The sequence below is a fragment of the Rana temporaria genome, chromosome 4 (assembly GCF_905171775.1).
Source record: "Rana temporaria chromosome 4, aRanTem1.1, whole genome shotgun sequence".
NCBI classification, from domain to species: Eukaryota; Metazoa; Chordata; class Amphibia; order Anura; family Ranidae; genus Rana; species Rana temporaria.
This window is the reverse complement of record NC_053492.1, coordinates 31,678,354-31,705,972: the sequence shown is the minus strand read 5'-3', so window position 1 is coordinate 31,705,972 and position 27,619 is coordinate 31,678,354. Positions and strand designations below refer to the sequence as shown.

The 27,619-nt window shown below is 47.1% G+C and overlaps 1 protein-coding gene across 1 annotated transcript; it reads right to left on the bottom strand.

Moving 5' to 3' along the window:
- Positions 1-442: 442 nt before the first annotated feature.
- LOC120936085 (alpha-1,4-N-acetylglucosaminyltransferase-like) lies at positions 443-27,619 on the bottom strand. Its single transcript, XM_040348195.1, has 2 exons — positions 27,059-27,619; positions 443-1,118 (listed from the first exon to the last, which is right to left on the bottom strand). The coding sequence occupies exons 1-2, from the start codon at positions 27,470-27,472 to the stop codon at positions 531-533; spliced, it is 1,002 nt and encodes a 333-aa protein (XP_040204129.1). The 5' UTR covers positions 27,473-27,619; the 3' UTR covers positions 443-530.

The following is a 27,619-nucleotide window of genomic DNA, read 5'->3' as shown; positions in this document are numbered from 1 at the left end:
GAAAACAAAGAAAATAAACATTTAGAAGGGAAATCGAAGGAAAAGGTAAGTGAACCAACAATGCACTAGCTTAAAGGAACCTATTTAGAAAATAAAAAATGAACCTTTACAACCCCTTTAGTCACTAAGGGGTTAAACCTGTACAACTGCTAAATGTATGTTAAAGCTGGAGTTCAGCTGTACACTGAGCCCTCTGAGTAAGTTTTTATGCAACATTTTTATGTTACCCTTGAGGCGCTTCCAATATTCCCAATATGTACTTTGAATGAATCACACAATAGGGTTGATTTACTAAAGGCAAATCCACTTTGCACTACAAGTGCACTTGGAGGTGCAGTCGCTGTAGATCTGAGGAAGGCATGCAAGGAAAATAAAAACATCATTTTAGCTTGCACATGATTGGATGATAAAATCAGCAGAGCTTCCCCTCAGATCTACAGTGACTGCACTTCAAAGTGCACTTGTAGTGCAAAGTGGATTTGACTTTCCTGAATAACCTCCAATCTGTTTTATAAGCTCAACAAATTTTGTTACAGGTGAGTTGATTTATTTCTCAAGATATATTCATAGGTGGTAGGGCATTGTTTCTGGTAGAGGTGTTCCACCAACGTGTGGCTTCCAGGTACCATAGATTTACCTTTGTTATTCATGAAATTCCAAAGATGTAAGGCATAGGAGTCCTTAAACGTTGGCAAATTCTCCCAAACTTCAAAGTACCTTCTCCATGATAGATAATTGATGGGGTAGAAACGTTGAGGATGCAAACAACTGATGTTTCCACACATGACATCATCCGTAGAGGTGAATACTGGCATGCCCCACAATTTCTTCACAGCACGAGTGACAACCCCCGGTCCTTGGTGTCCCCATATTTTTCCCCTGTAGTTCTTAACAAAGTTCTCCATAAACTGCCACGCCAACTGGTAATGTGAGGAAAGGCCAAAAACACCACTGCTAATAACTGTGGCATCCTGGGCTGCTAGGAAATGGTCCTGGGGTATTGGACGAAGTGAGATGACATCAGTATCAATGTAAATTCCACCGTATTTCCACATTAGGGCAAACCTACAGGCATCTGATGTAACATGCTTCCAGTAGACTTCTTTTTTAGGGTTTACCTGGTAATTCAGAGAAGTACAATTAAAATATATTTTAGCTTACAAATTAAAAAGTCGTTTTTTTTTTTCTGTTACAAAAAAACAACAATGTCTTCAACAATGCTTTCTCAGTTAATATCCTTTATGGGCCATCATATAGCAAACCAGAGCCCTTGTTCACTTCATTAAAACTTAACTCGTATGGGTTGATTTACTAAAGGCAAACTGTGCACTTTGCAAAGTTCAGTTGCACTCTGCAAGTGTATCTGCTCCCGAACTTAGTAAATGAGCAGAAGCTCCGCTGACTTCTATCATCCACTCATCTGCAAGCAAACATTCTGTTTTTTAAATCTTCCTTGCATGTGATTGGGTACTCTTTTCAAAATGAAGATTGACCTCATTTGCTAAGCTCTGGAACAACTGCACTGTGCAAAGTGCACAATCTATTTATTTTTAATAAATCAACTTCACATTCTCCAGTTTGCAGCTCACGTTACACCTCAGGCCGGGTTCACACACACTATATTGCCATAAGTATTGGGAGTAGGGTTGCCACTTTTTCTTCAAGCCAAACCCGAACACTTTAGCTGCCCACTAAATGTTTTAGTATACACTATAGGATTGTAACAGACCTGGGACACCTTTGGGTACTACAAAGTGAATAGTAATGTGGCGCACATAGTGCCCCCTCACCCCCCTGTCAAGCCCTGCTCTGAGCCACATTCCTGTCTGAATAATGTGTCCGGGTTTCAGGTGGACTGAAACCCGGACACATGATCCAAAACCCGAACTGTCTGGGTGAATACTGGACAGGTGGTAACCCTAATTGGGACGCCTGCATTTACATGCACATGAACTTTAATGGCATCTGGGCGTAGCTTGTCGCTCAAGTCGGAATGGACGCTGAGTAGAAGAGCTCTTCACACTCGTGACCAGCAAACCCCTTCCAGCCCACTCGATTAGGCTATGGGCAATTCGGACAGATGCACTACAGGTCCCAGCCAGCAACGCTCCCTCTCGGTGCCCGGAAATCGCAGCATTCCGGAGCTATTTGGCTCACAAACCCCACGGACGAGAGGCCGCGTCGAAGCTAAGATGGCGGTGCAGCAGCACGAGGCAGAACATAGTGAGGATGCTCTGTCAGCTTCGAAGGATCTGGTAAGGGACACAGTCTACACAGATCACCCACTGCAGCTGTCGGAGATGACACAGATAGTTGAAGATATTAAAAAAACATTCTCATCTGCAATAACTGACCTGAAAGCAGAAATCCCCTCCCTCAATGAACGCATTGTCAGTACAGAGTGAGAAGAGGCTAAAATAGACAGAGCAATAGCACATTTGGGGACCGTAGCTCGCAACTGTCCCTGATTTTGAAGGACTATCCCTGATTTGGAGAAATGTCCCTCTGTCCCTCTTCCCCCCTCATTTGTCCCTCATTTTGCTCTGATCTATATAGTTGTATATAGAATGCACTTTTTATCTTTCAAAATATGTTTCCCAGTGCTAAACCTTTCATCCAAATTATAAATTGCTATAAAGGAATAGTAGTGGTAAAAAAAAAGTCCCTTGTAGATTTGATTAATCTTTTTTTTGCTAATTCTCCTTCAAGCGGGTGTGGCAGAGGGCGTGTCCTGTGCTACATACATTTGCTAGTAGATGTCCCTCATTCCCATCTCATAATTATGGGAGCTATGGGGGACTGCTGTTTCCCCTTATGCTACCCACTTTATTCAACACCTGGAGGACCTTGACAACTGGGGCAGATGGCAAAACATTAGGGTCAGGGGGATCCCTGAAAATGTATAATCCGCCCAGGTTACACAGGCACTGCTAGATATTTTTAATAAGATCTTGGAACGTCCCAGAGACGCTGAAATAGAATTCATTAGGGCGCACAGGGCACTGAACCCACGCCCTTCTGACACTGCACCATGAGAGACATAAGTTGTTGCTTACAAAGCTTCACACTCAAAGAAGAAATACTGGGTAAATCCAGAAGGAATGACAAAATCATCTGTAATGGTCAGCCTGTCACCCTATTCCAAGACCTTTCCCACATTACTCTTAAAAACAGACGGGCACTGTGTCCCCTACTGGAGGTTCTGAAAAAGAGGGGGATGCCGTACAGATGGAAGTTTCCATTCGCCCTCTTTGCCACGTACAAGGGCAAACAGCATTACCTGCGCATGTCGGAGGACATCACAATTTTTTGTGAGCAACTGAACTTACCACTGATTTGCCTACCTGAATGGTACCAGGAGTTCAGGGTTCCCTCGCTAGGTTCTACACCCCCCCCCCACACTCACCGCAGGCATCACGATCAAAACCACCTTCATCCAAAAAATCTAACTTTAACAAACTTTCTGATACATATTACAGCAAACCACAGTATGCAGCCAAAAGGTCCCGGTCTTAGGAATATACTTGAGCAGCAAGTACCCTGGTATAAGCTCATTCTCAATACATGGTAGATGCAAAATGTGAGTGAGTGAGTGAGAAACTTATATAGCGCAACAAATGCGAACTTAATCGCCTCAAGGCGCTGGTGACCAGAGTTGTACAGGACTTTCAGAAGAGGTGGGTCTTCAGTTTTTTCCTAAAAACCCAATGGTTTTCTTCCATGCGGATGGTCGTGGGTAGAGCATTCCAGAGCCGTGGTCCTTGGACCGAGAATCTACGTTCTCCCTTAGATTTGTAGTGAGATTTGGGGATTTGGAGAAGGTTTTGGTTGGTTGATCGGAGCACGCGCTTGGTGACGTAGGGTTTTATTTTCTCGCTTAAGTATTGAGGAGCTTTACCCTGTGTACATTTGTGGGTGAGGCAGAGAGTCTTGAATGTCACCCGGTCCTGTACGGGCAGCCAGTGGAGGGACCTCAAGGCCGGGGAGATTGGTTCCCACGGCTTTTTACCAGTTACCAGTCTGGCTGCCGTGTTCTGGACGACTTGTAGACGTGAAATCTGGTATTTCGGTAGTCCTAAATAGAGTGAATTTGCGTAGTCGAGTCGTGAGTTGATGATTGTTCCAACCACTACTGCTGTGTCCTCTTCCGGGATGAAGGGGATGAGTCTACGTAGCATGCGGAGCAGATGATGAGAACCGCTGACGACTGATCCTATTTGTGCATCCATTGTCATGTCTGTGTCAAAGATGACTCTGAGACTTTTGACTTTATTGCTTGGCGCGATGGTTTGTCCGAGGATGGTGGGTGGTGTCCATGTGTCAGGGCACTGCCCTTTACGGTCACATTTCCCCAGTTGGCTCTGGGTGGAATTGAACCTGGGACCTGTCCATTGTGAGTCCAGCTCTTTGCCTCTGAGCCACTGCTCAAGTATTACTCTGCTTGCTGTCCCTTGGAGCCTGGTTCTGAACCCATGTTACTTTGGACCAATCAGTGGCCAGTGCGGCCTATTTAAGCCAGCCCCTTCCCCTTTGCTAATTGCTGGTTCGTTGTCAGCTTTACCCTGTGAGAGAACCTTGGAAACCTGTATACCCAGACCTGCTTGACCCGGATTGGACATTGACGATTCTCTGCCATCTCCTACACTTGACCCCTGCCTGCTTATCGGATTTGCTGTTGTCTCCTGCCCCTTGACCTTGGCTTGCTCTCACGGACTTCCTCTGATCTCTCCAACTCCTGACCCACGGCCTGTGACCCGGATTTGCCTTTGTTTCCTGTTGGTCCCTTCTGGACTTACCTGCCTGTTCCTGCCTGATCAACGACTGTCTCCAGTCCTCTGCACCTGCCCTGTTTTCGTCAGCTGCACCAAGTCTGCCTACCAGTTCCCGGCACTGGTGCCTCCTTGTGCCGCCCCTCCTCTGTTCTAACTCCAGGGAGTGGTCTGCACAGGGTCGCAAAGGTGAGCCGCCCTCAGCATCTCGGCCTCGGTGAGTACTTACCTTAATGGTCCTGTCAGTACGAACCAGCCATTATGTCTGAGGCCGACAGGGCATGCTCACCCCTTGAAAACCTGTGTCAACAGGTGTCTGTTTTGACAGTTGCCGTTCAAAACTTGCAAGAAGGTAAACCCTTGCATAATGGACTAACTAATGTTATGGAGTCCGCAGACTTATACAAGATGCTCTCCTCCCTGGCTCTGCAAGTCTCCAGCCTGAACCATACTATTCAGGAATTACAACAGGAGGTCCAAAAATTTAAAGAGACAACACGCCCAGCCCCGGAACCTGTATATTATGAGCCATTTGTTCTTATGCCAGAAAAATTCCATGGGAACCGTGCATCCTTCCTGTGCTTTCAAACCGATTGTGAGCTGTTGTTCACCCTCAGACCTAGGACCTATGCCACGGATTATATTAAGGTTCGAGCCTCCATCAATTTGCTAACAGGGCAGAGTCCAGTCTTGGACAGCTGGGAGACGTTCATGTCTGCGCTGGACTCATATATTTCTGTTTCCAGGAAGACCAGCGCTCCCAGGTCTGCTCTTAATTCACGGGGCCTACGGGTACCCAGGGATAGGAAGCCCCAGTGCGGTTATGACACCCAGCCAGCCCAGTGTGTGCCAGATTATGAAACCCTGTATGTGCCCAGCCAGGAAGCTTCCCCATCACAAGGTCTTGATATCTCTGTGGATGCTCACACGCCTAACTTGGAGGAGGAAGAACCTATGCAGATCGGGGTCATCCGGTCCAGCCTATCTATGGCAGAAAGAGAGCGGAGAAGAGCCCATGGACTTTGCTTTTATTGTGGTGCTAGCGGGCACCTTATATCGCTTTGCCCAACTCGCCCACCTCGGCCAAAGCTTCTTCAAGTGGGTACTATTGGAAGTTTTTTCTATGCCTCAGAATCTGTGCCTACCTTTCCAGTGTCTTCAGTCCCAGTGTCTTCAGTCCCAGTGTCTTCAGTCCCAGTGTCTTCAGTTCCAGTGTCTTCAGTTCCAGTGTCTTCAGTTCCAGTGTCTTCAGTTCCAGTGTCTTCAGTTCCAGTGTCCCCAGTTCCAGTTCTTATGTCCTCAGTTTCTGTGTCTTCAGTTCCTATGTCCCCAGTTGAAGTTCTCCCTCCAGACTGCACGTATGCCTCGGATGGTACTATGGTCCGTAAACAGGATCTGGTAATATTTGAACAGGCCTTACAAGCAATGAGGGCGCCCCCTACCAGAACTTCAGGATCAAAAAAGCCCAAAAAGAAAAAGTAAAGATCTACATGCTCCCTGTTTGATCCATCAGGAGCATCCGGAACTAGTGGACAGTTTGGGCGTCCGGAGTCCGCCCCTAGGGGGGGGGGCACTGTCAGGGCACTGCCCTTTACGGTCACATTTCCCCAGTTGGCTCTGGGTGGAATTGAACCTGGGACCTGTCCATTGTGAGTCCAGCTCTTTGCCTCTGAGCCACTGCTCAAGTATTACTCTGCTTGCTGTCCCTTGGAGCCTGGTTCTGAACCCATGTTACTTTGGACCAATCAGTGGCCAGTGCGGCCTATTTAAGCCAGCCCCTTCCCCTTTGCTAATTGCTGGTTCGTTGTCAGCTTTACCCTGTGAGAGAACCTTGGAAACCTGTATACCCAGACCTGCTTGACCCGGATTGGACATTGACGATTCTCTGCCATCTCCTACACTTGACCCCTGCATGCTTATCGGATTTGCTGTTGTCTCCTGCCCCTTGACCTTGGCTTGCTCTCACGGACTTCCTCTGATCTCTCCAACTCCTGACCCACGGCCTGTGACCCGGATTTGCCTTTGTTTCCTGTTGGTCCCTTCTGGACTTACCTGCCTGTTCCTGCCTGATCAACGACTGTCTCCAGTCCTCTGCACCTGCCCTGTTTTCGTCAGCTGCACCAAGTCTGCCTACCAGTTCCCGGCACTGGTGCCTCCTTGTGCCACCCCTCTGTTCTAACTCCAGGGAGTGGTCTGCACAGGGTCGCAAAGGTGAGCCGCCCTCAGCATCTCGGCCTCGGTGAGTACTTACCTTAATGGTCCTGACACCATGTGGTCCTGGAGATGGATTTCCTATTTGCGTGAAGGGTGAGTAGCTCTGTTTTGGATCCGTTGAGTTTGAGGGAGCTTTCCGTCATCCAATTGTCGATCAGTGTAAGGCATTTTCCTAGTTCATGAAATTGGTCTTTTTTGTTGGTGTTTCGAAGGTACAGCTGCGTGTCGTCCGCATAGGAGTGGTAGCACAGGTCCTGTTTGATGAGGATTTTGAGGAGCGGGCGGATGTAGATGTTGAAGAGTACGGGTGAGAGAGGTGATCCTTGAGGGACTCCGCATGTGATGGTCCGTGTTTCTGATGTGAAATCTCCAAGTTTCACGGTCTGAGTGCGATTTTCTAGGAAAGATGCAAACCACGGTAGGGCCGCATCAGAGACTCCTGCTACTTCCTTGAGTCGCGTGAGCAATATGTTGTGGTCTACCGTGTCGAAGGCTGCACTAAGTATAATGTGTTATACTTGTTTCAACTGAACGTTGGATATAATACTTTTGGAATTAACTTTACGTGTGTTAATGTTACATGCTGTTGGGCATATGCATGCTGGATGTTCGCCCCCCTTTTGATTTTTGATTTTCTACAGTGATACTGATATTCCCATTCCATACTGGATTTCAGACTTATATGCAGTCAACTGATTCTGGAGATATATTCTATCCACAGAGGACATCTAGTGGCGCCAAATGATACTGCACTTAAAGTTTTCCCAACAAGCATAGGCAGTTTCATAAGCTGTTCCATATTAACTATATGCTAGACGACTACATGCAGTAGCGTAGTGTGGGGGGTGCGGAGAGGGCCGTGGGCCCGGGTGCAACATTTAGGGAGGTGAAATTCCGTGCCAGTGTGTGTCACTACTGGCTGCCTCCTCTTGTATTTACTTTCCTGTGTCCCCGCGCTCTGGCCGCCATGTTCAGTCTCCGGTGCCCTGTGATTGAGCGTATGGAGTCATGTGCGGTGGCGGGGCTGGCCTGTCCACAATCGCGGTATATCCTGGAGTCCCGCCTCTGCACATGTACAGATTCTAGCACCCTGTGATTTGGAGATTGGGGTCATGTGCGAAGGCAGGACTCCAGGAGCAACCGCAATTGTTAACAGGCCAGCCCCGCCACCACACATGACCTCATACGCCCAATAACAGGGTGCCGGAGTCTGAACATGGCGGACACAAGAAATGGAGATTGTGAGCCGCCAATGTCTTCTCCTCCTCCTCCTCTCTTCCGGACCGATGGAGGAAGAGAAGGTGGGACTCCCTCGTGATCGTGAGAGCCGTGTTGCTGGCCCCGGGGGAGTGGACACGGTCTGGGGAGAGGGAGCAGCCAGCCAGAGAGAGAGAGTAGAAGAGCAGCTAGAGTCATGCTGTGTAGTGGTCAGTATAGGAATACTGTAGGTAGGATAGTGTAGTGGTCAGTATAGTGGAAAGTGTAGTGTAGTGGACAGTATAGTGGGTAGTGTAGTGTAGTGGTCAGTATAGGAATCAGGTAGGTCAGTGTATTGTAGTGGTCATTATAGTGGTCAGTGTAGTGCAGTGGACAGTATAGTGTAGTGGACAGTGTAGTGGTCATTGTAGTGTAGTGGTCAGCATAGGAATCAAATAGGTCAGTGTAGTGGTCAGTGTAGGAATCAGGCTGGTCAGTACTATTGTAGGAAGGGAAGTGACAGGACTTGGGGAGTGCTAAAAATCAGCAAGTTAGGGGGCGCAAATGACTTGCCTTGCCCTGGGCGCTGACAACCCACGCTACGCCACTGACTACATGAAGGACATTGCCACTTTAAAGGCGATGCTGAATATCTTGATAAGACAATCCTTTTATTCTAGAACATGGAGAGTTGAGCGGTATCGTGTAGAGCAGGGGTGCCCAACCAGTGGCCCGCGGAGCCCTCTGATGTGATCCACGACCTCCTGCTCTAGTATGAAATAAAATTGAATAGAATATTATTATTAAAGGTAAGTTTATTACTAAAATGACAGTGTATATATGGGCATATCTGTTCTGCAGTGGTTACTGGGCTGCTTTCAAACTGATCCACAGATACAGAGAAGTGCATCTGTGGGTTACCTGCACTGAGCCATAGACTTGTATTACCTGCGAGTTTGGTGTGCTTTCTGAAAGTTCACCACACCTACAGGATATAATAGAAGTCCATGGCAAAGTGCAGCTATCCTGGAGGAAAGCCACAGATGAACTGTGCTGCATCCATGATGTAGGTAAACAACCATGCATCAGTGTGAAAGCAGCCTTAGGCCCCTTTCACACAGTCAGTCCTCTAAGGAGTGGAAGATGTGAATGTACTTGTGTCCGTTTACAAACGCTTATTTCCAATCCAATCCACAAGAAAAAAAAAGAGACTAGAGTAGGCCCTATAGAGCCGGGCTGCCATCCACCTTAGGGTTGCCACCCTTCTTCAAGCCAAACCCGAACACTTTAGCGGCACAGGGCACGTTTTTTGCCGTAGTATACACAATCAGATAATAAAAGACAGTGGTATTGCAGTGCGCTGCGGCAAACAGTGGGTGTGGCCAAACTGCTCTTGCTGACATTGTGGCTCCCCCTCAGTGATGCCAAACCTGCCCCCAGACAGCAGCCCGCATCTCCCGAATGGCAACAGATTTTTGTGTGACTACCTCAGTTACTTGGGGAGCCACAGCCCAGTCTAAATAATGTGTCTGGGTTTCAGGCAGACTGAAACCCGGACACAAGATCCCAAACCCGAACTGTCCGGGTGAATCCTGGACAGGTGGCAACCCTAATCCACCTGCTCAGCTCATTGTGGCCCGTGACCAGTTACCAAGTCGCTTAAGTGGCCCTTGCTCTTCAAAAGGTTGGGCACCCCTGGTGTAGAGTAACCCCCAGATTTGGTACGCCTCTGTATTTCTTCCCTGGGCAGTGCCGGTTTATGGGGGCTCATCGGGAGGCATATGTCTGGAGGCGGGGGAATCGTGGGGGGGAATGGAAATACAACCTCACTAACCTTTGTTCCCTTTTTTTGTTTTTGCTGTTATGTTCTCCATACACAGGGTGGGGCTGTATCCACGAGGATGACTGCACTGTTAATATAAACTGATAATAATGAATGCATGATGGGAAGGTACGTTTACTGTTTACTTTCTATTGTTACCAACTTTAATGGCATCCCAGTCTTAGTCCGTAGGGTTCAATATTGAGTTGGCACACCCTTTGCAGCTGTAACAGCTTCAGCTCTTCTGGGGAGGCTGTCCACAAGGTTTAGGAGTGTGTCTATGGTAATGTTTGACCATTCTTCCTGAAAGAATTTGTATTTCTATCCATCCAGTACTGAGATCTACACTGTCCAAACAGGTGACACACTTTTCTGATTAACGGAGAACTCTATGCGGCATTTTGGGTGTGTGTAAGTTTTCATGACACAATCGACAGAAATACAAATTCTTTCAAATGAACTCTCACACATGTATTTTGACAATAGATTTATCTATTTGTCTGGAGGTCCACTTAACAGTGCCCTGATCATGCACACAAATATATTTACATATCCGAGTTAAAAGAGAAGTATGGCAATGTTTGTTTTTTTTAATCGGTTCATTGCTGCGTCTGTCCCCCCCCCCCAGGTCTAACACTGACAACCGAGTGATCAAACCACTGATCATTCGGTTCTCAGGGCTCCCTGGTGATTGTCAGTCATCAGCGCTCCACTGCGCTCACTGGACTGCTGGGCTGTAGAAGGGGCAAGAGCGACGGGCTCAGCCTCTCTGGGCTCATTGAGTGCCGATCCAGGCATGTGCGCAGATCCCGACCATATGGTCGCAATCTTTTCCGAGCCTGGATCGCCTCTGTGACATCACTCGAAAGAAGGCTTCAGCCCGCTGTCTGCTGAAAATGGGTCACAGGAGTGCAGAACCAACAAGCTTTGGCTATGCTTAAAGCTAAAGTTAAAGCAAGTTAAAACACTTTGGCCCAGATTCACGTAGGAGATACAACGTATCTCTGAGTCTGAGCCGTCGTATCTTGGCACCTGATTCAAAGAATCAGATACGCCAGAATTTGTATAAGATACGACCATTGTAAGTCTCCTACGCTGTCGTATCTTAACTGCATATTTACGCTGGCCGCTAGGGGCGTGTACTCTGATTTACGCCTAGAAATATGTAAATCAGCTAGATACGCCTATTCACGAACGTACGCCCGGCCGTCGCAGTACAGATACGCCGTTTACGTAACGCTTTTTCCGGTGTAAAGTTACCCCTGCTCTATGAGGCGTACCAATGTTAGGTATGGACGTCGGAACAGCGTCAAATTTTTCACGTTTTACGCCGTTTGCGTAAGTTGTTCGCGAATAGGGCTGGGCGTCATTTACGTTCACGTTGAAAGCATTTGCTTCTTGCGGGTTAATTTGGAGCATGCGCACTGGGGATACTTTCACGGACAGCGCATGCGCCGTTCGGAGAAAGCGTCATTTACGTGGGGTCACAATACATTTACATAATACACGCCCACATCTTCCACATTTTAATTAGGCGGACTTACGCCAGCCTATTTACGCTACGCCGCCGCAACTTTGCTTTGAGAATACTGCACTTGCCTGACAAAGTTGCGACGGCGTAATGTAAATAGGATACGTTACGCCCGCACAAAGATGTGCTCTCCTACGTGAATCCGGGCCATTATATAAGCTCTTGTTCACCGCCATGGCTATAGGCATTTATGAAGATATTCATTAGGGATGAGCTTCGAGTTCGAGTCGAACTCTTGTTCGACTCGAACATTGCCTGTTCGCCTGTTTGGCGAACAGCGAACAATTTGGGGTACAGCGAACAATTTGGGGTGTTCTAGGCAAATTCGAAAAGCCACGGAACACCTTGTTAAAGTCTATGGGAGAAATCTAAAGTGTTAATTTTAAAGGCTAACATGCAAGTTATTGTCCTAAAAAGTGTTTGGGGACCCGGGTCCTGCCCCAGGGGACATGTATCAATGCAAAAAAAAAGTTTTAAAAACAGCCGTTTTTTCAGAAGCAGTGATTTTAATAATGCTTAAAGTGAAACAATAAAAGTGAAATATTCCTTTAAATTTCATACCGGGGGGGTGGGGTGTATAGTATGCCTGTGAAGTGGCGCATGTTTCCCGTGCTTAGAACTATCTCTGCACAAAGTGTAATTTCTGAAGGAAAAAGTCATTTAAAATCACTCGCGGCTATAATGAATTGTCAGCTCCCGGTAATTCAGAGAAAAGTCATTCATAAAAATAAAAAATAAAAACGTGGGGGTCCCCCCAAATTCAATCACCAGGCCCTTCAGGTCTGGTATGGATATTAACCACTTAAGGACCACCGCACGACTATACGTCGGCAGAATGGCACGGCTGGGCACATGGACGTATATATACGTCCCCTTTAGCTCCATGACCGCGCCCGTGGGACCCGCGGACCCGATCGCCGCGGGTGTCCTGCGATCGGGTCACAGGAGCTGAAGAACGGGGAGGGGTGAGTGTAAACAAACCTTCCCCGTTCTTCACTGTGGCAATGTCAGTGATTGTCTGTTCCGTGATATAGGGAACAACGATCACTGACGTCACACAACCAGCCCCGCCCCACCTCCCTACAGTAATAAACACACATGAGGTCACACTTAACCCCTACAGCACCCCCTAGTGGTTAACCCCTTCACTGTCATTGTCATTTTCACAGTAAACAGTGAATTTTTATAGCACTTTTCGCTGTGAAAATGACAATGGTCCCAAAAATGTGTCAAAATTGTCCGATGTGTCTGCCATAATGTCGCAGTCACAAAAAAAATCACTGATCGCCGCCATTGGTAGTAAAAAAAAAAATATTAATAAAAATGCCATAAATATATCCCCTATTTTGTAAACGCTATAAATTTTGCGCAAACCAATCGATAAACGCTTATTGCGATTTTTTTTTTACCAAAATGTAGAAGAATACGTATCGGCCTAAACTGAGGAAAAATTTTTTTTTTTTGTATCTTTTTTGGGGATATTTATTATAGCAAAAAGTAAAAAATATTGTTTTTTTTTTTTTCAAAATTGTCGCTATATTTTTGTTTATAGCGCAAAAAATAAAAACCGCAGAGGTGATCAAATACCACCAAAAGAAAGCTCTATTTGTGGGAAAAAAAGGATGCCAATTTTGTTTGGGAGCCATGTTGCACGACCGCGCAATTGTCAGTTAAAGCGACGCAGTGATGAATCGCACAAAGGGGTGAGGTCCTTAACCTGCATAATGGCCCGGGTCTTAACCGGTTAAGGGGAACCCCACCATCAAATAAAAAAAAATGACATGGGGTTCCCCCCAAATATCCATTCCAGACCCTTCAGGTCTGGTGTGGATTTTAAGGGGAACTCCACCCCAAATGTAAAAAAAATATGGCGTGGAGTTTCCCCAAAAATTCCACACCAGACCCCTTATCTGAGCACGTAACCTGGCAGGCCGCAGGAAAAGAGGGGGGATGAGAGAGTGCCACCCCTCCTGAACGGTACCAGGCCACATGCCCTCAACATTGGGAGGATGCTTTGGGGGTCTGTGACCCCTCAAAGCACCATGTCCCCATGTTGATGGGGACAAGGGCCTCATCCCCACAACCCTTGCCCTGTGGTTGTGGGGGTCTGCGGGCAGGGGGCTTATCGGAATCTGGAACAAAGGGGACCCCCATATCCTGCCCCCCCCATGTGAATTGGTAATATGGTACATACACAGGTAGATACTATTTACTAATGTAGCGACCTGCTCCTGTTGGGCTGGCACTGCTTTAAATTTAGAGGGGAGTCTGAGTGTTAGTTGACGCAGACACATATAATTTTGGCTAAATTTGGCCTCTGTTCCAGCCATGTGCTGGGAGTGACCACCATTGTTCGCCTGGGGGTGTTGTTACCACCCGAGGCCAAGGGTGGCAGCAGCTAAGTCAGGGTGGTATTGGGTGTTCCTCCTCGGCAGCCAATCAGTGGGAGGGATCGTCTCGCTGTGCATGCTGGGTAGGGGTACTTAAGAAGCAGACGCCATCGGACTGGGTCGTCGTCGGTCTGTTGTCCCACCACCTCGTGGCCCTCCTGGCCGGGAGTGCGTGCTCCTGAAATCCTGGCTCCGGGACCATGTTGGTCCGGGGGTTGTGATCTGTCTAAAGTAGGCCCAGTAGTCAGTGTCTGCGCTCTCAAGGTGATCCTGTGCTTGCTGTCCATCCTGGAGAGAGGAAGCCGCTTGATGAAGGAAACCAGGGGAGCACCTATCCTGGAGAGGACCATGCAAGAGGCTGGTATCTTGGGAAGACCTGGAAACTTCATCGAAGGATGCACCATACACTGAGAGGCTTGATGGTGATCGCCTCTCAGGCCTCAGTTCTACAGAAGTTAATCTGGAGAGATCCGGGTGCTGAATCTGTAACGTTACTGGCGTTGTATTGAACAGGACGAGCGCAGCCTTACCTAATCCTGTGAGCTGCACTCGTCTCCCTGACTCTGGCGTGTCACTTCCTGTGCGCCGCGGCTTGCGTTCCACGCTGGAACGCGGAAGCGCGCCCCCAGCGAGACTCCTCGTTTCCCGCGCTGTGCGGGCTATTTAAACACACAGCAATGACGGCAGGGTGTTCCGCTATTTTGTTGGACCCCTGCCGTCACCCAGGAACCGCTCCTCAAGCCCTGTGAACCTGCTATCAGGAGACACTCTCTTGTCCCTCCAGCTCAGGATCAGCGCTCCCTGCAGTCCTCTGCCTACAGTCTGTCCATCCAGGATTGGGATCAGCTCACCCTTCAGCCATCAGCTTCTCAGGCTTCCCATCTGTACCAGCACTCTGCAGACCTGAATATAGCCATCTCTGTTCCTACCAGCAGTACCGCAAGTATCTCTACACAAATTGTTAAGATCTCCAGCCTATACTGAACTGTGCTTGTCTATCAATTGCATATCTCAATATCCAAGTCCTGCCTGAATATACTTATGCATGGTCTCAGCTCGTGATATATATGTATATATATATATATATACATGTATGTGTTGGCTCTATCTGCACTGCTTTCAGTAAGAAACATTAAGTAATACTGCTACCCAAAACCTTATACCTACTTGTTCATAGACTGTGACTTTAAACTGCATTATAAAGGCTTATGAGTTAATAGGCTTTCTTGATTATGCTGGTGCTCTATCTGAGGTTGTGATGATATAAACCATTAACTCTTAACCATACTATAGAGTGACTTTTGGTTTACACTGAGAAACCTCCGCAGTTGAGATCCAAGTAATCAAATATAAAAATAGCAAGACAGGAACGTTACATAATAGCGGAACCTTTAACATTATGGATCCAGCGGAGCTAACAAACCATTTAGTGGGCTTGTCACAACGTGTGGATACACTTACTGCTAATTTGACTGATCTCCGTTTAGAAAATGAGGCCCTCAGGGATCAGAATTTTGCTCAAGCCAGGGAGCGACCAGAACCTAAGGTCTGCCCCCCAGAATGCTTTTCTGGTGACAGGAAAAATTTTCGTCAATTTATCAGTTCATGTCGGTTAATGTTTGATTTACGCCCACGGACTTATTATTCTGACAGAGTCAGAATTCTGACTTTAATTTCATACCTTAAAGGGGAACCCAGAGTCTGGGCAGATGCCTATGTTGAAGAGCACGGCGATCTACTAGGCGCCCTCAATACTTTCATAGATGAGATGTCTTTACTTTATGAGGACCCTAACAAACAGCTCACAGCTGAAAATACCATCAGAAATTTGAGACAGGGTAAGAGACAAGTGGAGGACTATATTTCAGAGTTCAAATGCTGGTGTCGTGAAACCTTATGGACAGATATAGCTCTCAGGAATCAGTTTCGCATTGGGTTATCCGAATCCGTCAAGGATGAGCTCGCACGTGTGGAGATTCCAGCATCCCTGGAAGATCTCATGCATCTCTCCCTCTCAATTGATAGACGCATCAGAGAAAGAAAGGCTGAACGAGCGAACTACTACCAACCGGCACCAATCAGGAGGTCTAGATCACCTCCCAAAGAGATTCCTATGGAAGTTAGTACAGTTAGGGGCCCACTGACCCCAGCTTAGAGACAGAGACGCAGAAGCAACAATCTATGTCTCTACTGTTCCGCCCCTGACCACATGGTCTCTACCTGCCCCATTTTAAGGAGTAAAACTGAAGGTAACAACTTAAATATTAGTAGTTTAAACTTGACAAAACCCAAAACTCGTCAAAATATTAACCAATACATCTTTCTCACCCTTACTTTACAGTGGGACCAAGATAGGACCACCATTGACGCGATGGTCGACACTGGTGCTTATGGCAATTTTATTGATTTGAGTTTTGTTAATTTAAATAAAATTCCTTCTGAGTTAAAGCAAAATCCCTCATCTGTCACTTTCATTGACGGATCCGAATCCTCCTTTGGTCCAGTACTGTCTCAAACCGCCCCATTATTAGTTACATGTGATAATGTACATATGGAGAATCTTGTATTTGACATCATCCCATCCCCCTTATTCCCGGTCGTTCTAGGGTTACCATGGTTGCACATCCATCAACCAACCTTTCATTGGTCCAAAACTTCACTTTGTTTAGATTCTCCTTATTGCAAACATACTTGCTATCCCTCACATAACTCTCTTGTAAATAATGTAAACTTCAATGGTGTTCCATCTTATTTAATGGACTTCTTGGACGTTTTCAGCAAAACCAAAGCTGAGACCCTTCCACCTCATAGAATTTATGATTGTCCTATTGATCTAATCCCAGAGGCTACCATTCCCACTGCGAGAATTTACCCATTATCACAGCCTGAACTGGGTTATCTCAAGGAATACCTGGATGACAACCTTAGAAAGGGTTTCATTAGACCCTCTACCTCTCCAGCTAGTGCTGCCATGTTCTTTGTAAAAAAAAAAGACGGATCTCTCAGACCTGTAATCGATTATCGTTCATTGAATAACATCACGATAAAAAATCGTTACCCATTGCCACTAATTCCAGAACTAATAGAAAGGCTGCAAACTTCTAAAATTTTCACAAAGCTAGATCTCAGGGGTGCTTACAATTTGATCAGAATTCGTCCAGGCGACGAGTGGAAAACTGCCTTTAAAACTCGTTACGGTTTATTTGAGTGCTTAGTGATGCCATTTGGTTTATCTAATGCACCTGCAACCTTCCAACGCTTTATTAATGACATTTTTCGTGATTTACTAGACGTTTGTGTTGTGATCTATCTCGACGATATCTTGATTTATTCCGACACCTTTGAAGAACATACCAAGCATGTCAGATGGGTTTTAGGCAGACTCAGAACACATTGCCTCTACGTCAAACTCGAAAAATGTGTTTTTAACCAGACCAGTGTTTCTTTCCTTGGGTACCAAATTACCCCAGAAGGTATACAGATGGACAATTCAAAAGTTGATTGTATTCTCTCCTGGCCAGTTCCCCATTCTAGGAAGGCTTTACAGCGCTTCCTTGGTTTTTCTAATTATTACCGAAAATTCATTAAAAACTTTTCGCAGATTGTGAAGCCCCTGAATGCCCTAACAAGTAAAAACACACCTTTCAAATGGACTAATGAGGCACAAGCAGCTTTCGAGACACTCAAACAATCTTATACTACTGCCCCTATTCTCCAACTACCTGATCCTTCATTCTTCTTCACTGTAGAAGTTGATGCATCACATTTTGCATTAGGCGCAGTACTTTCACAACAACAAAATGGGTCTGAACCTTTACATCCAGTGGCATTCTATTCCAGAACTTTAACCAGTGCAGAAAGGAATTACCCAATTGGAGAAAAAGAACTCCTAGCAATCAGAGATGCTCTAGCCAATTGGAGACACCTTCTAGAGGGTTCTACACATCTGATCACTATTTTGACAGATCACCGAAATTTGCAACATCTGAAGGCCTGCAAAACCTTGTCTGCCCGTCAGGTGAGATGGAGCTTGTTCTTTGATCGATTTGATTTTCAAATCTCCTATAGACCGGGTACACAAAACTTAAAAGCGGATTCCTTATCCCGCATGAATGAAGACCGTTCTACCGAGTCACCACCTCATTCTATCATTCCTGATAACCGATTCATAGGAATAACTACTTCCTTTAAACAGTTACTCTCTCAAACCATATCCACAGATACTTCTGAGCTTCCTAATGGTGTTACAAAACAAACAGACGGATTATACACTTATAAAAATAAATTGTATGTCCCTTCAAAATTACGGTTGTTATTACTTAGACAATTACATGATTCTCCATTAGCTGGTCATCCCGGAATCACCAAGACAATACATCTTGTTAAAAGACACTATTGGTGGCCTCAATTAGCTAAAATGGTGCAAGAATATGTTTCTTCCTGCGAGATTTGTGCCAGCAACAAATCTTCTAGGAGACCGCCATTTGGTCTACTTACCTCCCTCCCAATACCCAATAGACCATGGGAGGTTGTATCAATGGACTTTATAGTCGAGCTTCCTAGATCGAATGGGGCTAATACCATTATGGTCACTGTAGACCTATTCACTAAAATGGCACATTTTATTCCCTTAAAGAATCTTCCAACTTCACTAGAGACAGCAACAGCTTTCATAAATAATGTTCTTAAGTTGCATGGGTTACCCACTCAAATTATCTCCGATCGAGGATCTCAGTTCATCTCCAAGTTTTGGAAAGCTTTGTGTAAGGCACTGAAAATTGATCATAGAATGTCCACGGCCTACCATCCTCAAACGAACGGACAGACAGAACGTATTAACCAAATCTTGGAACAGTATTTACGCTTTTACTGCACTCATCTCCAAGATGACTGGTTTCAACTACTTCCCCATGCAGAATTTGCATACAATAATTCAACCAGCTCTTCGTCACTACTCTCACCATTTTTTGCTAACTATGGGTTTCACCCAAACAGTTTACCGACTTCATTTCTCTCTAACGAAGTACCTGCAGTAGACGATTATCTCACCACCCTAAAAAACACCATTCCAATCATACGGTCAAACCTAGAAAGTGCGCAAACACGACAAAAACGAAATTATGATCTTCATAGGTCAGTACCTCCTTCTTACGACGTTGGTGACCTAGTTTGGCTGTCTACCAGAAATCTACGTCTAAATTTACCATCGAAAAAGTTGGGTCGTCAATTCATAGGTCCATATCCTATTTCTCAAGTAATTAACTCTAATGCAGTAAAACTACGTTTACCCCTTGATTGGAAGATACATCCAGTTTTTCATGTCTCTCTTATAAAACCGTATGTACCCAATCCATTTTCCAACAGGGCTGCCCAACCTCCTCCACCCGTTGAAGTTCTGGGCGAGACAGAATACGAAGTAGAAAAGATTCTGGATTCTAGACAAAGAGGTTCTGGCATTCAATATTTAATACGTTGGAAAGGGTACTCCCAACTTGAAGATTCTTGGGAAAATTCTTCTCACATTCATGCCCCTCGTTTAATTAGACAATTCCATCAGAGGTACCCCACTCGTCCTTCACCTATTATTGGCACTGGTGGTGCCCCATTGAGGAGGGGAGTATGTAACGTTACTGGCGTTGTATTGAACAGGACGAGCGCAGCCTTACCTAATCCTGTGAGCTGCGCTCGTCTCCCTGACTCTGGCGTGTCACTTCCTGTGCGCCGCGGCTTGCGTTCCACGCTGGAACGCGGAAGCGCGCCCCCAGCGAGACTCCTCGTTTCCCGCGCTGTGCGGGCTATTTAAACACACAGCAATGACGGCAGGGTGTTCCGCTATTTTGTTGGACCCCTGCCGTCACCCAGGAACCGCTCCTCAAGCCCTGTGAACCTGCTATCAGGAGACACTCTCTTGTCCCTCCAGCTCAGGATCAGCGCTCCCTGCAGTCCTCTGCCTACAGTCTGTCCATCCAGGATTGGGATCAGCTCACCCTTCAGCCATCAGCTTCTCAGGCTTCCCATCTGTACCAGCACTCTGCAGACCTGAATATAGCCATCTCTGTTCCTACCAGCAGTACCGCAAGTATCTCTACACAAATTGTTAAGATCTCCAGCCTATACTGAACTGTGCTTGTCTATCAATTGCATATCTCAATATCCAAGTCCTGCCTGAATATACTTATGCATGGTCTCAGCTCGTGATATATATGTATATATATATATATATATACATGTATGTGTTGGCTCTATCTGCACTGCTTTCAGTAAGAAACATTAAGTAATACTGCTACCCAAAACCTTATACCTACTTGTTCATAGACTGTGACTTTAAACTGCATTATAAAGGCTTATGAGTTAATAGGCTTTCTTGATTATGCTGGTGCTCTATCTGAGGTTGTGATGATATAAACCATTAACTCTTAACCATACTATAGAGTGACTTTTGGTTTACACTGAGAAACCTCCGCAGTTGAGATCCAAGTAATCAAATATAAAAATAGCAAGACAGGAACGTTACAGAATCCTGTGTTAGGGGATTCTGGACAGAAAGTGTCTCCTCTTAAAGGAAGGTCTGGGGCAGAGACTGTACTTTATTCCATGCGCCATTCAAGCTGCTAGGTCAGTGAGAGGGACCTATCTGGGTGAGCATAACCCACTCTGGCTAGAGTGGCGACAAGAACTGTTTGTGTCACGTACCTGGTGATGGGAGCCCGATGTGCAGGGAGCAGCCTCTCGTAAGCCTCTGACTCAGGAGCCCCTGGTAGAGCAGACAGGGGGTCAAGTGTACAGAGGGGCACAAGTGCCTAGTAGTTGACTGGGTAGTCACTGGAAGCGGAAGCAGGATGAAGCACTGGGGTCCTGGCAGGATGCTGGCAGCAGGCTGGAGCAACGGAGTGGCACTTGTGGAACAGGAATTAAGCAGGTCAGGCAAGCCGGGTCAACACAGATGAGCAGATCAGAGCCAGAGCAAAGTCCAAAGGGGTAGTCAAGGTTCAGGCCGGGTCGGTATAACAGGCGGGCAAAGACAGAGTCAAGGGTTAAGCAGGTGCGGAGGTCAGACGTAGCCGGGGTCAGAGGCGGGTTGCAAACAAGAGAGGTCAGTGGAAGCCGGGTCAGGTAATCAGGAAACAGGTACACAGATGCAGGTTCTCCAGGGAAACGCTGTAGACAGGACAGCAAGCTGGTGAGGGATCAGACTGTTTATATAGGGAGTCTTGGCACCAAACACTGTCAACATGCGCGCGCACCCGTACGTGCGCATGCGCGGGCAAACGCGCACGCACCGGGAACGGATTCTCCTGACACGAGAAGGTCGTCCATGACATTGCCCCCCCTCTACCGGCAGCCTCCGGATGCCCAACTGGGCCAACCTATTCGGGTGTGCCCTCTTAAAGGCCAGAATCAGTCTCTTGGCATGGATGTTAGTCTCTGGTTCGCAGGAATTCTCATCCGGGCCATAGCCCTTCCACTTCACCAGATATTGAATCTGGTTGCGCCTCTTCCTGCAGTCCAGGATGGACTCCACCTCAAATTCCTCTTCGCCATCGACAAGTACTGGTTTTGGAGGACCGGCATTCCGGTTGGTGAAAGGGTCCGGGACTGTAGGTTTGAGTAAAGCCACGTGAAAGACTGGGTGGATCCGGAAGGAGGCAGGTAATTTTAACTCATAGGCTACTTCATTAATTTTCCTGAGGATCTGGTAGGGACCTACAAACTTGGGACCTAATTTCTTAGATGGGCAGGCCAGTTTTAGGTTCAGGGTAGACAGCCAGACTTGGTCCCCTGGCGATAGATGAAGTTCTCCTCTCCTCCTCCTGTCAAACACCTCCTTATTGTACTCCTGGGTTTTCTCCATTGTTTCCTGGAGCAGCTTATTGTTGGTGGTGAAGAAATCCAGGGTTTCTTGGGCAGCTGGTACTGAACATTCCGGAATGTTGTTGGAAAGAAACAATGGGTGAAAACCGTAATTGGCAAAAAATGGAGACTGCTTGGTAGCGGAATGAACAGAGTTATTGTAGGCACATTCTGCAAGGGGCAACAAGGGGCAACAGGGAGGCCCAATCATTCTGAGAAAAACTTGAAAAGCAGCGCAGATACAGCTCTGGCTCTGCTGCCCTTGTTCAGGATTCTACGTAGCTTCTGCAGTCCCGGGATAACTGTGGCCACCAGAAGGTACGCTGGAGAAGTTCAGATGTTTTGTGGACTCCGAAATGGCCGGCTAATTCATGATCATGACAAGACTTGAGGACTGCTACCCGTAGTTGCTGGGGCACAAAGATCCTATCCTTGTTCCATAATAGGTTGTCTCTTAACTGTAGGGTTGGAACTTATGGTGTAAGGATCTCTGAGGAAGCCTGCTTGATTTGGGACAGGAGGTCCCCTTGTAGCACAAGGAAGTTGCCGGTGGTTAGAATGGTGTCTGGGGAAGAAGGAGCCTCCGGCCCATTAAACATCCGGGAGAGTGCATCAGGTTTGGTGTTTTTTGACCCGGGTCTGTAGGTAATGTGGAAGAGAAATCGGGTAAAAAAGAGTGCCCACCTGGCCTGGCGTGGCTTCAGCCTCTTTGCACTCTTCAGGTACTCCAAGTTCCTGTGATCGGTAAAGATCAGGATAGGGTGTGCTGCACCCTCCAGAAGGTAGCGCCATTCCTCGAGGGTGGCTTTAATCGCCAGGAGTTCCCTGTCTCCGACATCATAATTTCTCTCCTCTTCCGATAACTTGCGGGAGAAAAATGCGACTGGATGCAGCAGGGCCTTGGGCCCCTGTCTCTGGGAAAGCACCACTTCGACCGCCACTTCCGATGCGTCGACTTCCAGGATGTAGGGTAAGGTTGGATCAGGATGTTTTAAGATGGAGGCCGAAGTGAACAGTCCCTTTAGGGTAGAAAAAGCAGCCTGGGCTTCGGGAGACCACTGGAACCGAGTGCCTTGCCTGGTTAAATCTGTAATGGGGGTGATGATGGAGGAGAAGCCCTTAATACATTTTCGGTAGAAGTTTGCGAATCCCACGAAGCTCTGGATCGCTTTCTTGTCGGTGGGAGCGGACCAGTCCATAATGGCGGTGACCTTCTGTGGATCCATTTTAATACCTTCTGCCGAAATGATTAGACCCAGGAATTGGATGCTCTCTCGCTCAAATTCGCACTTCTCGGATTTGGCATATAGATTATGTTGACGGAGCCGGGCGAGTACTTTTCCAACGTGTTCTTGATGGTCTGACAGGAAGGAGAAGAAGATCAAGATGTCATCCAAATAAATTATGACAAACAGGTCAAGGTACTCTCTGTAAATGTCATTTACAAAATGTTGAAAAGTTGCAGGAGCGTTACACAGACCGAAGGGCATGACAAGGTATTCAAAATGCCCGAATCAGGTTGCGGAACGCGGTCTTCCATTCGTCGCCATCTTTTATGCGAACTAGGTTATAGGCCCCGCGGAGATCAAGTTTAGTGAAGATGGTAGCAGCTCCAAGTCTCTGAAATAATTCGGGGACCAGCGGAAGAGGGTACCTATTCTTGATTGTAATTTTATTTAAGTCCCGGTAGTCTACGCAGGGGCGTAGGGAATGGTCCTTCTTCTCTACAAAGAATATTCCTGCTCCAGAAGGAGATGTGGAAGGACGTATGAAGCCTCTTTCTAAATTTTCGTCTATATAAGACTTTAAGGCAACCAGTTCCAATTCGGTCAGAGGGAAGATCCTACCGAAAGGGATCTCCGCCCCTGGAAGGAGCTCAATTGGGCAGTCGTAAGACCTATGTGGTGGTAGGGTTTCAGCGCCCTTTTTACTGAAAACGTCCAAAAAACTGTGGTAGGCCTCTGGGACTAATAGACGGTTTTCGGCTTCGTTTTCCAGACATAATAGGGGGGATGAGTTGACGGCAGGTTCTTGAAGGCAATGCTGGCGGCAATAAGAAGAAGGGAAATGGATCTTCCCAGAATCCCAATCAATCTGTGGGTTATAAGCCCTCAGCCAGGGCATGCCCAGAATGATAGGGAACATTGGGGACTCGATGATATCCAGGCAAAGTAACTCCCAGTGGTTATTGGAGATGAGAGCGTAGAGAGGCATAGTTTCTTGTGTAACAGGGCCGGATCTGATGGTAGATCCATCGGCTAAATGGACGGAAAGTTTCTGGCGTCTGGGTCGCAGCGAAATGCCATGTTGGGAGGCAAAAGAAGCGTCCATGAAGCCGCTACAGGCACCAGAGTCAATAATTGCGGGGACCTGGACGTTCCTTCCTGGGAGCTGTAAAGAGATGGAAATAGCCAGATGAGTGTCAATGTTACGTAATGTGGGAGAAAAGGCAGATGAGAGGGTTGAGCACTTACGAATCTTGGCCGAGCAAGTCCTCACATAGTGGCCTGATTCTCCGCAATACAGACACAGGTTGTTAGTCCGCCGCCGCTGACGCTCTTCCGGGGTCAGAGATGGGCGGAGCAGGCCTAGCTGCATTGGTTCCGAAGTATCGGTGGAGGCTGGTACAGGGTTGGGAGGAGCTGGGTAAGGGGAACGGGGTACACGTGGCATCATCCAAACTGGGCGTGCAGATGCGCTGGGATGCGTGTTGGACGTGCGTTCAGCTCGGCGTTCCCTTAATCGCCTATCGATCTGTACGGACAAAAGAATGAGTGCTTCAAGCGTGGCAGGGATGCCAACTCGGGCTAGTTCATCCTTTAAAGGTTCCGATAGGCCCATACGGAACTGGTGACGCAGGGCAGCATCATTCCAATTGGTATCGGAGCTCCACTGTCTGAACTCTGCCACGTAGTCTTCTACTGCCCTGCGCCCCTGTTGTAGTGTACTCAATGCCGCTTCTGCGGTTGCCGCCAGCTGGGTATCTTCATAAATGAGGTCCATTGCTTGGAAGAAGGTAGTCAGTGACTCGAGGAAATCCTCCTTACGTTCCAAAAGGCGATGGGCCCAAGTCTGAGGTTCACCTGATAGCACTGAGATAACGAATCCTACTTTTGTGGATTCGAGTAAAAAGGTCCTGGGTTGCAGGGCGAAAAAGAGCTCACAAGCATTACGAAAAGCTCTGTACTTGGTTCGGTCCCCATAAAATCTTTCTGGGGTGGGGACTCTGGGCTCAGGCGGTAGCATCACGACTGAGGGGCCCGTGGAGGTTCCAGATGCGGCCGCTGCTGCTGCGGACAGAGTCTGAATGCGCCCTTCCAGGCGGGCATATCCTTCTTGCAGAGTTCTTACAGCGGTCGTGAGGCCATCCAGGTGACGACATAAGTCCTCCATGGGAGACGCTCCCTGCGTGGGCTCGGACATGGCTGTCCTGTACTCTCACGTACCTGGTGATGGGAGCCCGATGTGCAGGTAGCGGCCTCTCGTAAGCCTCTGACTCAGGAGCCCCTGGTAGAGCAGACAGGGGGTCAAGTGTACAGAGGGGCACAAGTGCCTAGTAGTTGACTGGGTAGTCGCTGGAAGCGGAAGCAGGATGAAGCACTGAGGTCCTGGCAGGATGCTTGCAGCAGGCTGGAGCAACAGAGTGGCACTTGTGGAACAGGAATTAAGCAGGTCAGGCAAGCCGGGTCAACACAGATCAAAGAGCCAGAGCAAAGTCCAAAGGGGTAGTCAAGGTTCAGGCCGGGTCGGTATAACAGGCGGGCAAAGACAGAGCCAATGGTTAAGCAGGTGCGGAGGTCAGATGTAGTAGCCGGGGTCAGAAGCGGGTTGCAAACAAGAGAGGTCAGTGGAAGCCGGGTCAGGTAATCAGGAAACAACAGATGCAGGTTCTCCAGGGAAACGCTGTAGACAGGACAGCAAGCTGGTGAGGGATCAGACTGTTTATATAGGGAGTCTTGGCGCCAAACACTGTCAACGTGCGCGCGCACCCGTACATGCGCCACTGACACGTGCGCATGCGCGCAAGCGCGTACCGACGCGCGCCTGCGCGGGCAGACGCGCACCAACGCGCACGTGCCGGGAACGGATTCTCCTGACACTGGAAGGTCGTCCATGACAGTTTGCTGGAAGCAGGAGTGTTTCCTTATTGAAATAATGCAACTGAACCTATCTACCTGTTTACCCTCCCACCCCTTCAACCACTTCTTCCTTCTTTACCAAATTCTGCAAATAAATCTTAGGCCCCGTACACACGTCCTAGAAACTCGACGAGCAAAACACATAGTTTTGCTCGTCGAGTTCCTTGTGAAGCCGACAAGGATCTCGGCGAGCCAAGTTTCCTCATTGACTAACGAGGAAATAGAGAACATGTTCTCTATTTGGCCCGACAAGATCCTCGTCGGTTTCCTCGGCCAAAAGTGTACACATGACCGGGTTTCTCGGCAGAATACGGCTCCGATCGAGTTTCTGGCTGAATTCTGCCGAGAAACTCGGTCGTGTGTACGGGGCCTTAAAAAAGAGGTGTAAAGTGTGGAGATTGAGCATTTTCAACTCTCGTCTACTACCCTGGACGGCGAGAAGATAGAGGTGACATGCTGCTCAAAACTAACCAGCGGCTCCTTCGGGGGTAGTGCTACACTAATTAGTAGATTTTAGTTAGAGGTATCAGAGTAAAGGGGGCTGAATACATATGCACGCCACACTTTTCACATATTTATTTAAAAAAAATAATGAAAACCATTTATAATTTTCCTTGCAATCCACAATGATGAGCCACTTTGTGTTGGTCTATCACATAATATCCCAATAAAATACATTTACGTTTTTGCTTGCGATATGACAAAATGTGGAAAATGTTAAGGGGTATGAATACTTTTTCAAGTCACTGTATGTGTGAAATCTAAGCACTGCTACATCTGATTTCTAGTCTTACTAGATTTGGAGGGAGATTTACTAAGGTCACGGTTGTACTGTTCACTTTGAGAAAGCAAAGCCTTGCCTCTACCAAGATGGCTGCCTCCACATAGTGCTGAACAAAGCATAGTAAGTCAGTTACTGGGATACCACAGACAATACTGGTGACTAGCCCCCTGTATTGGTGACTTGCCCTCATATGACCTTTTAGTCACATATTTTAGAGTTCAGTTCCTCTTTAATACAGCTGAGAATTTTATCATAATTTGCAACAGTTGCCCCATGTTATTGAGCTTCCCATCTGCATGTACCCATATTTTTTTACTGCGTTTGCTTTCCCCAGAGGTACTCCAAACCGTCTCTAACATACCTTATCAAACCACGGCTTAAGTGGTGTGTTATTAAATAACTGATCCATTCTCAGAGGGAAGAGATACACATTGCTATAAGACGACAGGGTTGGAAATTGTTGTTTTGCTCTCTTTTCATCTTCCTCGCTGGTAATATTCTCCAGTCCTTTCATGAAGAAGACCACCGGTCGGTCAGGGTAGACTCGTGCGGCTGATTCAATGGCACAAAGTACCAGGGATGGTGGATTCATTCTGTCCGTGGTCTCCATAAATAAGATTCCATTTCCTTCTCTTAGAATGGTGGAAGCACCGAACGAATTGGCGTTGTTCCAGATTACAAAGTACTTGGAAAGGAGGAGATCCGAAATTAGACCAATTCTATATTTAAAAGAGGACCTGCTAACATAGGCTAAAGTCACTGCCATAATGAACATAGTGCATATTTTTAGTTTTTTTCTGCATGACCGTGGAATACTGTGGTTGAGCTACAAGAAAAACAGAATTATATTATATAAAATCCAATGTGCACATTTATTAAAGATAAGCATGAGAAATGTTTGGGTGAATGCTTATTGCAGCAG